Raw genomic sequence first — 16,316 nt, forward strand, 5'->3', positions numbered from 1 at the left:
ACTCGTCGAGTCGATGCCATACTCGGCGAGTAGCAGCGAGTAGGATTGAGAAGTGAGATTAGAGACTCGGCGAGTTGGCGGCCCAACTCGGCGAGTCAGGTCAACTGTGGGTTGACTTTGACCAAGAGTTGACTTTAACCAAGAGTTGACTTTGACATAGAGTTGACTTTGACCAAGGGTAAAAGAGTCATTTTACCCAGTGCAGTGTTTAGTATTTGATTGAGTGTGTTTATGGACTTGTAGCCGGGGAGATACCGGAGCAGCAGCAGTTAGCTTCCAGAGCCATACACACAGCAGCCAGTTCACGAGGTGAGTTTCCTTTCAGTAGGAACGAGTCTACGGCCACAATGCCGGCCCGTTTAATTAGCAGTAGTCCCGGACTTTGGTCTGATGCAGTAGCTAGAGTGCTTGATGTCTTTGTGATTCAAGCATATTTGTGTTATGTGTTCCGGACTCTGTTCCGATGCAGTATGCAGTATATGTGATTATAATAGTTGTTATGTTTTATGCTATGCCATGATCAGTCAGTTCCGGACTTCGGTCCGATGCAGTCAGTTCCGGACTTCGGTCCGATGCAGTCAGTTCCAGACTCTGGTCCGATGCAGGGGACAAGGTCCCAGTCAGTTCCGGACTTCGGTCCGATGCAGCTAGTTCTAGACTTCGGTCTGATGCAGTGGGCAAGGCCCAGTATGTGCTTTATATATATATTGTATGGTATGTGGTTGTTTGGGGGAGCTCACTAAGCTTCGTGCTTACAGTTTCAGTTTTGGTTTCAGGTACTTCCACAAGTAGAGGGAAGAGCTCGGGATGATGGCATCGCACACACCACAGCTTCAGCTTTTATCCTGGGAGTTGATTTAGTTCTTGATTTTGATATGTCATAGATATGGGACAGTTTTTCCGCACAGTGTTTTTATCATGTTTGAGATATATCACGTATGGTTTTATGATATGACACTCAGATTATGGTTTTTAGTTATATTGAAAAATGAAATTTTTGGGTCGTATTTTTGGGTTGTTTCACCTAGTCTTGGTGAATTAATTCATCTAGATGTATGGGGCCCTTATAGAGTGACCACATCAGAAGGATATAGATATTTCTTGACCATTGTGGATGATTATACTAGAGCTACATGGGTCTATTTGCTGAAGTCAAAGGATGAAGTTTTTTCTTATGTTTCTGTGTTTTTTTAACAATCTTCTTAATCAATTTGAAGTTAAAGTTAAGACTGTTAGGTCAGATAATGGGACTGAATTTTTAAATCACAAAATGAAACATTTGTTTGAGTCTAAAGGAATCTCTCATCAAACTTCATGTGTTCACACTCCACAACAAAATGGAGTTGTTGAGAGAAAACACAGGCATATTTTAAATGTTGCTAGATCTTTGATTTTTCAATCTGGATTACCTCTGGAATATTGGGGTGAAGCTATCTTGACTTCTGTTTTTTTAATCAATAGAACACCTACATCAGTGTTAAATGGAGCTTCTCCTTATGAACTTGTTTATAAATCTGCTCCAGTTTTTGATAGGCTTAGAGTGTTTGGATGCTTGTGTTTTGCAACAAAGTTTAATAATTCTGATAAATTTTCTGAAAGAGCTGATAAGTGTATTTTTCTTGGTTATTCACCTGATAAAAAAGGGTATAGAGTTCTTAGTCTTGATTCAAATCTTATTTTTGTTTCCAGGGATGTAAAATTTTATGAATCAGTGTTTCCTTTCAAAATGAAGTCTTCTTATGTGAATGATAAAATTAGTGTGTCATCATGCTCTAGTGATCCTTTTTCCTATGATGAGTCTTTTTATTCAAGTTCCTTACTTGATAAATCTATTACTAGTAACTTGAGAGATGTCCATCATTTGGATGGTGCTAGTGCAGACCATTTCTTGGATGAGACTAGTCCTCTTGGTGTCAGCAACCAGTTTGGTGAGGCACATGTGCCTTCATCTGGTGAGACGTTTCCTAGTTCCTCTACTGTGGCTGAGGAAAGTGGTCAGAGTAATTTAGATCCTTCTGATGGTCATTCTTCTAGGGCTACTAGGTCTGGTAGAGTTGTACATATGCCAGCTAGATTTAATGATTATGTTGTTGAAGGAAAACATAAGTATGGCATTGAACGATCTGTAAACTATTCTTCTCTTAGCACTAAAAATTGTTGTTTTGTTTCAAACCTTAATAAAACAGTTGAACCTAAAAACTATAATGAGGCTGCTTTAGATCCAAATTGGATTAAAGCTATGAATAAGGAAATGGAGGCTCTTTATAGGAATAATACTTGGGAAATTACTGATCTTCCTAAAGGAAGAAAAGCTATAGGTTGTCGCTAGATTTATAAAATAAAATATAAATCTAATGGAGAGATTGAAAGATTTAAAGCTAGACTTGTAGCAAAAGGTTATAGCCAATGGGAAGGTATAGATTATGAGGAAACTTTTGCTCCAGTAGCTAAAATGGTTTCAGTTAGAATAGTTTTATCTTTAGCTGTTCACAATTCTTGGTTTTTATATTAACTTGACATTAATAATGCTTTTTTATATGGTGATCTATCTGAAAATGTTTTTATGGAACTTCTTGAAGGCTATCACTCTAAAGGTGATACTAGAGTTTGTAAACTTATAAAGTCTCTTTATGGACTTAAACAAGCCCCCAGGAAGTGGAATGAGAAATTGTGCCAAAAACTTTCACTTTTTGGTTTTAAACAAAGCATAAATGACTATTCTTTATTTATTAGAAAACATGAACATACAATTGTAGTTTTTTTGGTATATGTGGATGATATTGTTATTACTGGAAATTGTAATGTTTATTTAGAAAAGGTCAAAGTTTTTTTGAAGTCACAGTTTTTCATAAAAGATTTAGGAGAATTAAAATATTTTTTAGGAATTGAAGTTATAAAAAACGATAAAGGAATTTGCTTAAATCAAAGAAAATATTGTTTGGAATTGTTGAATGAGTTTGGAATGCTTGCATGTAAACCTGTAAAAACCCCTCTGGAAGCAAACTTAGTTATTAAAAGAGAGTCTGACTTGGATAGTTCTGATTATGTAGTTAATATAACTGAATTTCAGAAATTGATTGGAAAATTAATCTATTTAACTATGACACGTCCAGACATTTCGTATGCTGTTCAGATCTTGAGTCAGTATATGCATAAACCATATAATTCACACTTAAATATTGCATTCAGACTATTGAGGTATCTGAAAGAAAGTCCAGGAAAGGGTATCCATATTCAAAAAAAATAGTAGTCTTGATCTTGTTGCTTTTGTTGATGCTGATTGGGCTAAATGCTTGTTTAGTCGTAGATCTGTCACTGGTTTTCTGGTATATTTTGGAGGTTGTCTTGTATCCTGGAAGAGCAAGAAACAGAGTACTGTTTCTCGTTCTTCAATTGAGTCTGAGTATAGAGCTCTTGGTTCTGTAGTTTGTGAAGTAATTTGGATTCTAAAATTACTATGTGATTGTGGAATTACAGGTTTAACTCCAGTGAATGTTTTTTGTGACAATGAGTCTGCTATTAAATTAACTTTAAATACTGTATTTCATGAAAAAACTAAACATTTTGAAGTTGATCTCCATTTTATTAGAGAAAAAAAATTGAAAAAGGTGTTTTTAAAATAAATAAAATTGATTCTTCAAATCAAAATGCTGATATTTTGACTAAAGCATTAGGTGTTGGTCAGCATGAATATATTTCTAATCGTCTTGGTCTTATTAATGTTTTTAATAATAAAAGTAATAATTAATGTTTAGTTTGTGGGGGGGGGGGGGTGTTGAAATATACATTCTATACTCAAACATAAACATTAATTGTTGAAAGGTATATTGTGTTTAGTTGTTATTATTCGAAGGGATGTTTGTGAAAGTTTTATGCAGGAAAGAGTTGATCGGGTTTGTACGCGGATCTTTATGGGTCATGGTTACTCCATTTTTTGTTGGAGACCCGATGTATTTAAAGTTGTGCTTCTCTCATTGTAGATAGATTGCAGATATTATTCCTCAGATATTTTCTCTCGTTTAGGGTTTCTCAGTTAGGGTTTTCATTGTTCTACTGATTTTTTTTAGATCTTGTTCTTACTTGTACATTTGAGAGTGAGTGTTAATGTAAAGAGGTTTTTGGTGTAAGTTGATGTATAATCGAACTGGTTTATAGTGAATAAACTGTTCAAGTTGGGAAGATTTGGTGTTTTTTTACTTTCTTTACAGGTTCGAGGGTCCCAACTCCCAATGCAGCCGAGCAAATGTTTTTCTTGCATATCAAACAGATCAATGCTTCAGAAAGTTTTTATTAGTGTTGTACATTGCATTATATCTATGTTAGTATCGCTCAGTTATTATGCTGTATAGTTAGCCCACCATTGGCCCAAATGTATGTGTATTATACACGTTTAATGATGAGTATATTCGATTTTGCATAATTATCTCCTGATTTTCCTCCCCATCAAGTAATCTGTTCCTAGCCGGCAGCCATGGGGAATGGAACAATCATCCGTAAAGAAGGTCAAAGAAAACCATGTTGACACCAATTCTTTATGCTACATTCACGATGCTGGATACTATGCTTTCGACCCAAACTTGAGTCCTATACCATGTTCGAATTCTGAACAATATTGTGCTCTCTTATGCTATATTTCTAGAAGCCAACATGGCGTGTAAAAATAGAGAGGATAATTGTTGGATAGTGGATTCAGGTTGTAACCAACACATAACACATTGAGCCGAATGGCTTGAAACAAAATGGTATCCACCTGTTGACATTTTATTCATAATTATGCGGTTTGTAGTACAAGCCTTTATGTGTCCTGCGAGCTGTGGTGTTTGTCTCCTTGACCATGAGTAGGGGTGAGCAAAGGCGGGTACCCGGCCAAAATGATAGGAACCGGAACCGGAACCGTCTACATCGGTTCTTTAAATTTAGGAGCTGGTTGGACGCAGTTCCAACACCGGGTACTCGGTTTAAAAATATTTCTAAAATTTTGTCAATATAATCATGATTATAATACTCATAATTTAACAAGTCGAACCTTTTATTAAAAAAAATGGTTTAAACCCACCTCTTTTAGACATAAACTTGTTTAAACCGGTTCAAAATATAAACACTCCTTGACAACCGACAAAAGTAGGCACACCTAAGAAAAGTATCAAGGCTTTCCCTTCTAATCATTCCATTTTATAAGGAGTTGTATTCCTTTTTTTTTTTTCCGATCCCATGAACGATGTGGGATAGGAGGATTGAAATCAAGTTTTCTTTATTACTTCATCGCCTATGTTTTTTTCATTTACATTTGTTTTACATATAATCATGCTTAAATACATAAGTGGCTGGTTATTAATTATTTTGTAGTATCCAATGTGCTTCATATAAACAAACATAAGTGGTTGAAAACCTTAATTGATTCTTGTCTCAATGTGGAGATTTAAATCTCAAGATTTATATAATTGGATTACATGAAATTCATTTTAATATCAAAGCTCCATTAGGAATATTAGGTAAAAAATGATAACTTTAATTCACTCTAATTCCAACGAAAACATAATATTAAATCTGAAGTTTTCAAACGTGATATATATATATATATATATATATATATATATATATATATATATATATATATATATATATATATATATATATATATATATATATATATACACACACACACACACACACAAGAACCGGTTCTGACGGGTACCTAGCGGGTACGAAAAAAATGAGAACCGGAACCGCTTAAGCCAGTTCTGTTTCCAAAACAGGCGGTTATGAGGCGGTTCCGGTTCCGAAAGCGGGTACCATGTTCCGTTGCTCACCCCTAACTGTGAGGTGAATATTCTTACTATACTATATACACATTAGGTGTCGTTATATGCTTGTTGTCTTTGTGACTCTTGCTTGTATACTTATATGATATATACATGTTCGGTTAAAATAGTCATGTTGGATTGAAACAAACCCGTTGTGTTGAAACAAAGCCATTTGCTGAAATAGGCTGTTGGGTTGAAACATACCCGTCGGATGAAATAGGTCGTTGGGTTGAAACACACTTGTTGCTTTGTGTATGGATGTATGTGGTATCTTGGGGGAACTCACTATGCTTTGTGTTTACGGTTTTAAGTTTAAATTGTTTCAAATTTTTTGGTAACGAAAGAAGGCCGCAACTTGATTGTATCACATCCATTGGAGATGTCCGCACTTAATCTATACTCTGATTAAGGTTTTGAAACAAATGATTTTATTTAGTTCCTTGAGGGTGTAATTGGAACAAATGCTTTGAATATTTAATGAAAATTTACTGTGGAATAGGGATGTTACACTGGAGAGACACATTTTCACATAGTCAAACTATTCTTCGGTATATTCGATGCACACTTGATTTTGGTCTTCAACTTCATCTATCAACCATATCCACATTGATTGCTTACTTTGATGCCGACTGCAAGGTGATGCCTAATTTATTGATGGTCCATCAACGAATATTACGTGTATCTCAGTTACAACCTTATCTCCTGGTCCTTTTAGCGTCATGCCACCATGTCTTGATGTAAGGTGCTGTTTTCACGATCAATTTTTTCATTTTATTTAAAGTAAAACTTTCAAATTATAAAACCATTATAAAAAAATCATTTGTTCCCAATTACAATTATTAAAAATCAGAGTGTTATAATGAACACGAAATCCTCAATGCTGCTGATGAGTGTGTACAGTATCACCTTCGCCTTACTATAGCCACCGATGATACCTGAAACAATAAACAACTGAGTAAGCATAAAGCTTAGTGAGTTTTCCCTAAAATACTTCATACGATAAACATACAATCATGCATAACGGACCAAAACCTCCCTGTTGGAATGCCTAGGCCCAATCAGTCCTTGGACTTGAAAGACAACATGCAACGGGTCCAATCAACCATTGGGCTGGAATACCCAAGGTTTTTTGGCTTACGACCTTAACCCAACCACTCATCCCGAGCCTCCATGCCTACGACTTATAACCGGCCTGCACCGGGTATCTTGGCATACATCACAAAGCAGGACCGCCTCAACCCACTATTACCATATGTCGACATATAAATTACCAGGATCAAGTTGACACATAATACGTGCAAAAAACAATCATACAACTCACTACCGCCTAGTAGTCCTCTCACACTATACAGTCTCGCTACCAGCTAACCTTCATGAAATACGTAACCATAAGTACCCAGAGGTGAGATAGCCACCCGAATAGATGATCCTACTCTAGAGCCACAACCAAACGAGGAACATGCAAGAAAGCCTAGATCAAGAGTTCTCATGCTATCTTACATGACTACATATAATCAATAAGGTACTCCACTAGATGATAACCAGTAAGTACATACAGACACACAAATCTAACAGATCACATCATAGCAACATCCTATATACCAGGATATAGATCTAACAAATCACTACATCATAACAACATCATATATACCAGGATATAGATCTAACAGATCACTACATCATAGCAACATCCTATATACCAGGATACAATTCTAATATATCATTACAACATAGTAACATCCTATATACTAGGATACAGATCTAACGGATCACTACAACATAGCAACATACTAAGTACTAACAATCTAAGGAATACAGATCTTCGACCCACGGGTATAATGAGTCAATGAGACAAAACTCACCTAAAATGAAGAAACTCGAAAAACTAAGACACGTTTCCCTTTCTGCATTGTGTGCTCCCACGAATCCGCTAATCACAAAAAACCAAGTAAAACCTTAATCATTAGTCTAAAACTCTCAAGTTTGACCTAAAGTCAAACTTGGTTAAAAGTCAATGATCAATGAAAGTCAACAAAGTCAAAGTTCATGGCAGCTGCGTACGCATAACGTACTCCTCGTACGCCCATCATATGCGACATGATCTTATTTATCCATTAAGTACTTTATCACTTAAGACCTTTTGTCCAGAGCTCAGATCTAGACTCAAAACATCGACTTAAGTTATAAAATTTCCATATTTATGACTTTCAATGGCTAGAAAAGGTCCAAAAGCCAAAACCCTAACTTATTAATCCATTAAGACATCATAACTATTGCATAGAAGGGATAAAAGGACCAAGATCGCATTTTTATGGTTTCTAATAGCTTCATAATGGATAAAGTTTTCAACTTTATCCATTTGAATGGTCCTAATAAAAAGATATAGTCTTTAAGTCTCAAAGGGACAAAAGTTCATATTTTTCAACTTAATCCATTAAGTCTAAGTCTCCAACCTTCAGACTTGAATCAATATGATGTTTAGATGGATAAAGTTTCCCACTTTATCCATAACACGGTCACAAAGTTTCAAGATCTAAACTTTATGCACTTAGAGTGACCAAAAGCTCATAAGACCCAAAACTAGCTAAAATCTAACAATTCCATCAATATTCAAACTTTATACCTCCAAAAGAAAGATCAAGGTGAACAAGGTTTGGATCTATAAGCTCCAATACAACCAAAACTTCTCCAATTAGCTCCTTCTTCCAAGGTGCACCAAGAGCACTTCAAAGCACTTAAAAACACATTCTTTTTGCTCATAAGGCTCAAACTAGGGTTAAGGTTTCAAGGGAGGATGTTGAAGGGGTGGAGGTTGAGAATGGAATGGATTTGGGGAAGTTAAGGAGATTAAATAGGACCCAAGACACGAAATAGGGTTTAGGTTCTGATTGCGTACGCCCAACATACTTCTGGTATGCCTATCGTACCAGGGATGCCTAGTACGCCCAACGTTAGGGTTTCAAGGGAGGATGTTGAAGGGGTGGAGGCTGAAAATGGAATGGAATTGGGGAAGTTAATGAGCTTAAATAGGACACAAGACACGAAATAGGGTTTAGGTTCTGATTGCGTACGCCCAATATACTCCTGGTATGCCCATCGTACCAGGGATGCCTAGTACACCCAACGTACTCACCGTACACCCAACGTACGAGGCTAACCCAAAAATTTCCTAACTTCAAACGGTCGTAACTTATTGGTGCCAACACCGTTTTCGATGTTCTTTATATCCACGAAAAGGTGTTGAAGAGCCCCACAATATTATCTAGATATCTTGGACTAAAAACTTCTCGAACAAAAATCCATATTTCATGCAAGAACCCGTACTATGACTTTTTCATTTTTACCCTTCGACCCAAAACACAATTCAAGTGTTAGATCTCTCAACCATCATTATCTCCTTCCACAAGGTCTAATTGTTACCTCCTTAAGGCCCAAAGCCTTTACACAATCGACTTCCGGCACACGACCCTAAAATAAGAAATGACGGAAAACAAGATGTTACACCCGATACAATGTTGAAGAAGTATACATGGCCATAACTAATGTTGTGGGTGATAAATGTTGGCTTCCGAATCTCTTATGTGAGTTACATTGTCTGTGTCAAAAGCAACCATCTTTTATTGTGATAATGTTACCGTTGTCTATCTTTCAACCAATCCAATTTGACACCAACACATGAAGCACATTGAGATTGATATTCACTTTGTATGAGATAAGGTCGCCACTGGGCAAATTCGTGTTCTTCATGTCCCTTCCATCCTTCATTATGCATACATCTTCACAAAGGGACTACCATTATAGTTTTTCACTGATTTTTGATCTAACTTTAGTGTTCATCTTCACCCCCTCTCTTAAACTATAAGAGTATTATTGTTGTACATTGCATTGTATCTATGTTAGTATAACACAATTATTATGTTGTATATTTAGCCTAGTATAGGCCCAAATGTATCTATATATATATATATATATATATATATATATATATATATATATATATATATATATATTCATATTTGGCTATTGGTAATCATTCATAGACAAACCTGATCCTAATTGTTTTAAGATTAGTATAAGGGGTGTATGGTTTAGGGATTTCATAAGAATTGTAAGCATTACTATAGAATGGTATGTTTCTCAAACTAGGATTCTATTGAAATGATACGTGAATACATATACTAGATACTATGGGCCTAGCTATACAAGGCTTGGGCTAATGAAGCTACTACTACAACATACAATTACATAATAATGTGATATGCTAACACCCCCCTGCAGCTTAATCGGGAGGGGAGTTTTGAACGTTCAATATGGTCTTGAAATCATTAAAAAGTTGCGTCAGAAGGCATTTGGTGAAGATATATGTGTATTGAGCGAAAGATGGCATGTGGAAAACTCGAACTAGGCCTCGAGCAACCTAATCACACACATAATGAATGTAAATCTTGATGTGTTTGGTACATTGGTGTTGGATTATGTTCTGAGTCAATAGACAATGGTGGCTTTGGCCGGGGGACACCGAAGCTCACGAAGAAGATTACGAACCCAACATGTCTTGGTAACGACGTTTGCGACACCATGATATTCTGCTTCGGTGCTAGATCTGGAAATGATGCTCTAACGCTTAGAGGACCAGGAGATAAGGTTGTTGCCAAGGAAAACACAATAACTGGAGGTCGATCGACGAGAAACTGGACATCCACCCCAATCAACATTAAAATATGCTATGAGATCAAATGCAGGGGATGTATGGATCTAAAGGCCCTGATCAAGAGTATCACACACACACACACACATATATATATATATATATATATATATATATATATATATATATCACATAATATGCTTTAGAGCATTAAGACGAGGCTCTCGAGGATCATGCGTGAATAAACAAATCTGTTGCACCACACATGCAATGTACGGACGGGTGAATGTGAGGTACTAAAGTGCTTCGACAAGGTTGCAGTAGAGAGATGGGTCTGCCACTGGTGGTCATGTGTCATCCAGCTAATGAATGGTCACAACTGGAGTGTGAGATTGATTGCAATTAAACATATGTGTACGCTCTAGGATCTTAGAGGTGTATTTCCTCTAAGAGAGCAATAAGCCCTACGGAGTGCGGGTAGTTGAGACACCGAGAAAGTAGTTAAGTACACCGAGATCGGTCATGGAAAACTCATGGATGAGATGGTCAATAATCGAGTGAATAATGGTGGTGAATGAAGCAACCAACACAATATCATAAACATATAGGAGAAGATAAGCAATATCAGTACCGTGGTGGTAGGTAAAATAAAAAGAATCAATCATGTTGTGCTGGAAACCCATGTGAAGAGCATGCTGAGTGAAACACTAATACCAGGCATGTGGGTCCTGTTTGAGGCCGTTTACGGAACGCTAAAGGTGACATACGTAGTCTGGGTGATGCGAGTCCTTGAACCTGGGTGGCTGGTGCATGTAAACAGTCTCTTGAAGGTGACCGTGAAGAAAGGCATTCTTCACATCAAGTTGGTGAATAGGCCAGTGTCTGGAGATGGCTAGCCTAATAACCAAACAAATGGTAACCGGTTTAACAACCAGGATGAAAGTCTCATCAAAATCGACCCTCTGCTATTGACTACACAAGTTTGCCACCAAACGAGCCTTATAACGTAAAAGAGATCCGTCAACATTAAATTTCTACTTAAAGAGCCACATTGATTGAACTACATTAACCCCGGGTGGTCTTGGCTAGTGGCAGATTCTTCCCTGATTTTTGAACTTATAATACCTAGAGTTTATGTATAGTACTGGTTTTATATTTTCAGTACTATTCTGGCCCCCTCGTATATTTTAGGTCCAAGATTATGCGCATACGCTACCTCATCCTCGATGTCTTCTATTGTAAATTTGATGACAGAGGATATTTGAATCTTAATGTCAGGATGAATCTCGAAGGAAGAGCCAATATTGGCTAATGTATTTGCTTATGTGTTGTCCTATATAGGTACTTAGTCCATGCCTTGTGAGATAAACCTTTTATTCTTGCATAAGAAATACGATTGCAATCCCAAGATATTTGCCTGTTCAAGATCTTAGGCTGTTCAAGATCTTGGGCTGTTCAGTATGTTAGATAATAATTAATTTAGTTAAAAATTACTATAATACCCATATTAAATGATTAGATCACAAATGATTATACATTTACATAATATTTATAGTTTACACATCTCTCTCTATGAAATTTATATATTAGTTTTATGTTGCTTCTTTTTCTATTTTTTCAAACCGAAAAATGTGAATATTATTTATAGGAAATGACACAAACAAACAAACTCTAAACGTTTTTAAAATACTATTTAACTAAAAATGTTTAAAATACTATTTAACTAAACATGTTGTTAGAACTTCTAACTTAGAAGACAATAAAAAGATAATTTTGTTTTTCAAAAAATTATTGTAATCGAAAAGACCTATTATTACATATTACAATAAGGTTTTAAAAACAAAAACAAATGTTTGTTACATTGACGATGAAACATTTGAAATAATTTGTTACAGATTTTAGTATATCCCCTTTCGTTACTAGAGATCGTGCTTATAAAAAACTTTGGAAGGAAAAAAGTAAACAAGTAATTATTTAAGTAGAAAGATCTACTACAATGATTATATGAACAATTTAATAGTATGACGACTTTTTTCCCCTTCAAATCGCATAAGGAGAAAAATATCAAAAAATACTAATCATCTTAACTGTTAATTGATATTTTATGTATTCAATTAGCATAAATAAAGAACATGATTGATACATGTTTTATTTAAAAATATAAATTAAAAGAACGCAAATGAAAGTAGGCAAATAGTTGAGGGACCGTTTATGTAATTCAGTCGAAGAAGAATGAAGGATAGAGGCGGTTCTCACGGAAAGAGAGGGATGGAAGTTTGCAAGTTGTGGACATCAAACTGCATCGGCGGCCTGAACTCAGGTATAATACTACTACTTGCATTCTCCTCTCTCTCTCTCTCTCTCTCTCTCTCTCTACTAAGCAAAAATTCCTCTGAAATTTGACATAATTTTCGTCTCCTGTCTCTTTATCTCTCTACGTCTAGAGCTGAAAAACACGCACTAACGCAATGGTATCGCCGGATTCTGGTTATGCTTCGTCCAACGAGGGGGCTCCGGCGGCCAAATCTCCGACTCACAAGTCACAGTCACTTCCTCCGTCAGGTATTATTAGTATTGTTATAATTTGTTGTTGTTTTTCGATCTCTGGCCGCTATTTGATCTCCTATTTCACCCTAATTTTTATTTGTTTGTCATTCCCTTTTACAACACTTATAACAGGCGTACGTAGACTTTGAAACCCTAATTGTTCGTTACATTTCTTCAAATTTTGTGTTTTCGTTGACGAGGTGGAGCTTGATTTGTTTTTGTTGTTTTTATGACATGTATGTTAATCAGGTTTTTAAGAAATATATTAAGTATGGTAAGGATATGCGTGTCGAAGATGTATAAGCTATTGAAATTTAATGTTTGGTTAGTTTCAAATAATTTCATATCTGGTTCGTTATTTTTACGTGCTAGTTTTGATCTATTGATTAGATGCAATAAATAAATGGCAGACCTTTATGTGTTTGTCTGCGTGGGAGATAGGGACTCAATGGAGCTTTGCTTATTTATTAAAAGGGCTGTTACTCTTCCTTGTCCTAATCTCCATAACTTCACCCCCCTGTACAAATACACCAAAGAAAATCAGATCTAACATGCTTATATTTCAATAGATTTAAAGTAAAACATGACATAAACCTGAGTCTCACTGTCTTTATGTAACATTTCATTTTTTTGTTCAAGATGGTATAGATACAACATATCTGAGGTTTCTTGCATCAAATGCGGAAGCTGGTTCAATTATCGGAAAGGCTGGAACAACAATTTCTGATTTCCAATCAAGATCCAATGCAAGGATTCAGTTATCACGCAATTATGAGTATTTTCCAGGAACATCTGATAGGGTTATCATGGTGTCTGGAACAACCGATGAAGTTCTTGAAGCTGTTGAACTTATCCTAACTAAGTTGCTCAATGAGGTAATTCTTATAACACAGTATACATGATTTTATAGTTTACGCCTCATGTAACTCAACATACAAAATATTCTTTTATAGTTTTATGCTGAAGATGGTGATGAAGGTGAGCCAAGATCAAAGGTCAGACTAATTGTACCCAATAGCTCATGTGGTGGAATCATTGGAAAAGGTGGATCCATGATTAGGTAAGAATGCTGCTGACAAAAAATTTAATCTATTACTTTATAATTTTAAATTCATGACAACTTCCATTTTTGATATGTTGTTACAGGTCCTTCATTGAAGACTCTGGAGCTAACATTAAGATCTCCCCTCAGGATCACAACTATATTGGATTAAATGATAGGCTTGTAACAGTGATTGGCACCCTACAACAACTGGTGCAAGCTATTAATCTGATTTTATTTAAATTATCTGAAGATCTCTACTATCTTCAGTCCATTGGCCCCCCATTTCCATATGCTGGTATGTTTTTTTTTGTTTATTTATTTTTTCTTTTGTTACTGATTTCCCTCATACATGTTCTTTGAACTCAACTTTAGGAAAAATTGCAGGAAATAGCAATGAAATTTGCTTCTTTTACTTATAGGGGCACTATACTTTAATTTTTACCCATAATAACAACATGCTTACAAATTTCTGCTGATTATTGCAATATTTAACATGGAGAATCGGTATCTGGTTACTATTTGATTATGTGGCATTTTATTAAGGATGATGTGGCAATACGTATACTGCCAAATAAGCATTCAAGTAAATACCAAATAAAAAAAAGTTGTAGGGATATGAACTCTAGACATCCCACATGTAAAGTAAATGCTTTACCAATTAGACAATATTCCTTTTACTTTTGTATATTGATCTTATTCTCCAAAATCTTTGAACTTCAGAAATTTGTTTTGTTATATTTCTTTATATTATTTTTTTTTTGAAAATATAAAAAGCTATTAGAAAAACTATGTGTAACATAATTATAAATAATGAAATTAACATAATAAAGTCTAACCCAAATTGACCAAATTAACCAAATAAAAACTAGGCTAGTTAACCAAAAGAAGTTTGAAAAATAAATAGCAGTATGATTTTGTTGACAAAAAGAAAAGGTTTTCTGTTTTTCATAAGTAGTACAAAAAATAAAACTACATTTTGCATGTGGGAGGTAATCGTTACAACTTTGTTGATTCTTATTTGTTGAATGCTTATTTGGCATTTATATTGCTACATACCAAATGATAATCCCTTACAGCTTCTTAGGGTTAAATATTGCTATAATCTGTAGGATTAAAGTATATTAAACATATAGGTAAAAGAAGAAAACTACATTGCTATTTCTTACAATCTCCCCCTTAACTTTATGTTAATAAAATTCAAAATGCTTATTTTGTTTGTCCACAGCACCTTACAATGCCCCCTCAAACTACGGACCAAATGGGGGTGGTGGAAAGTTTCAGAACAACCGCTTTCAAAACAACAAGGTTATTAATTTCCTAACAGCTTCACCTTTGTTTAATACCTTATTTAAAAAAAAAAAATCAATTTCTGTTGTAAATTTCATAGTATAGCTGAATTTACGAAATATAATTACGGTTTCTGTTTTGTAGGAAGATATGAGTAATTCGGTTACTGTAGGTGTTGCAGATGAGCATATAGGGATTGTTGTGGGCCGTGGTGGCAGGAACATCATGGAAATCAGTCAGATCAGCGGAGCCAGGATCAAGATTTCTGAGAGAGGCGATTTCATATCTGGAACATGCGACAGGTAATATTATATGCAGCTTCTTAATATTTTAATACAAAGAAATTAATTCTTTTAAATATTCTAATATTGGGTTGTGGGCAGGAAAGTGACAATGACTGGATCACAAAGGGCAATCCGTGTGGCGGAGGCAATGATAATGCACAAGGTTGCTTCTGCTTCAACTCCACCACCTCCTGCAGATATGAATCCTGACCATCTTTCTGTTGAAAATCTCTCAGTGCAGTAATTTGTTTTCATGTCTGGAAGTTAGGTTTTGGAAGAGGGTGTTGTAGTCCTTTTTTTTTTATTTTTATTTTTATGTTTAGCTAATTTTGTTGTCTATTGATATTAAATGTTTATGAGAGGAATGAAGAGTTTGGTGGGATATATTATTATATATATATAATGTCAATGATTATTGAGTAAATTATAGTTTTCGTCCCTTTGGTTTGCTCAGATTCTCACTTTCAGTCCAACTTTTGAAAATTTGACAAGATGCATCACTCTCGTTTCATGAAATTACACTGCACATCATAAGTCCATTTAAAATTCCATTTTACCCTTTTATACTTGATATATATATATATATATATATATATATATATATATATATATATATATATATATATATATATATATATATATATATTATTGTCTATTTTTTTTTAAATATTTTTTCACTTGCATTTTATTTTATTTTATTT

At 35.1% G+C, this 16,316-nt stretch overlaps 1 protein-coding gene across 3 annotated transcripts; it reads left to right on the forward strand.

Annotated features, from left to right (window-relative positions):
- The first annotated feature begins 12,648 nt into the window (after positions 1-12,648).
- Positions 12,649-16,039, forward strand: LOC111911133 (protein BTR1). Of its 3 annotated transcripts, none has more exons than XM_023906922.2 (8): positions 12,649-12,772; positions 12,897-13,014; positions 13,639-13,874; positions 13,953-14,059; positions 14,146-14,339; positions 15,270-15,349; positions 15,476-15,633; positions 15,715-16,039. In XM_023906922.2, the coding sequence occupies exons 2-8, from the start codon at positions 12,921-12,923 to the stop codon at positions 15,857-15,859; spliced, it is 1,014 nt and encodes a 337-aa protein (XP_023762690.1). In that variant the 5' UTR covers positions 12,649-12,772; positions 12,897-12,920; the 3' UTR covers positions 15,860-16,039. The 3 variants fall into 3 exon arrangements, with proteins under 3 accessions (XP_023762690.1, XP_042753378.1, XP_042753377.1); XM_042897444.1 differs by having other exon boundaries at positions 13,648-13,874; XM_042897443.2 differs by lacking the exon at positions 12,649-12,772 and having other exon boundaries at positions 12,792-13,014; positions 13,648-13,874.
- Positions 16,040-16,316: the final 277 nt, after the last annotated feature.

Source organism: Lactuca sativa, chromosome 8 (genome assembly GCF_002870075.4).
Source record: "Lactuca sativa cultivar Salinas chromosome 8, Lsat_Salinas_v11, whole genome shotgun sequence".
NCBI classification, from domain to species: domain Eukaryota; kingdom Viridiplantae; phylum Streptophyta; class Magnoliopsida; order Asterales; family Asteraceae; genus Lactuca; species Lactuca sativa.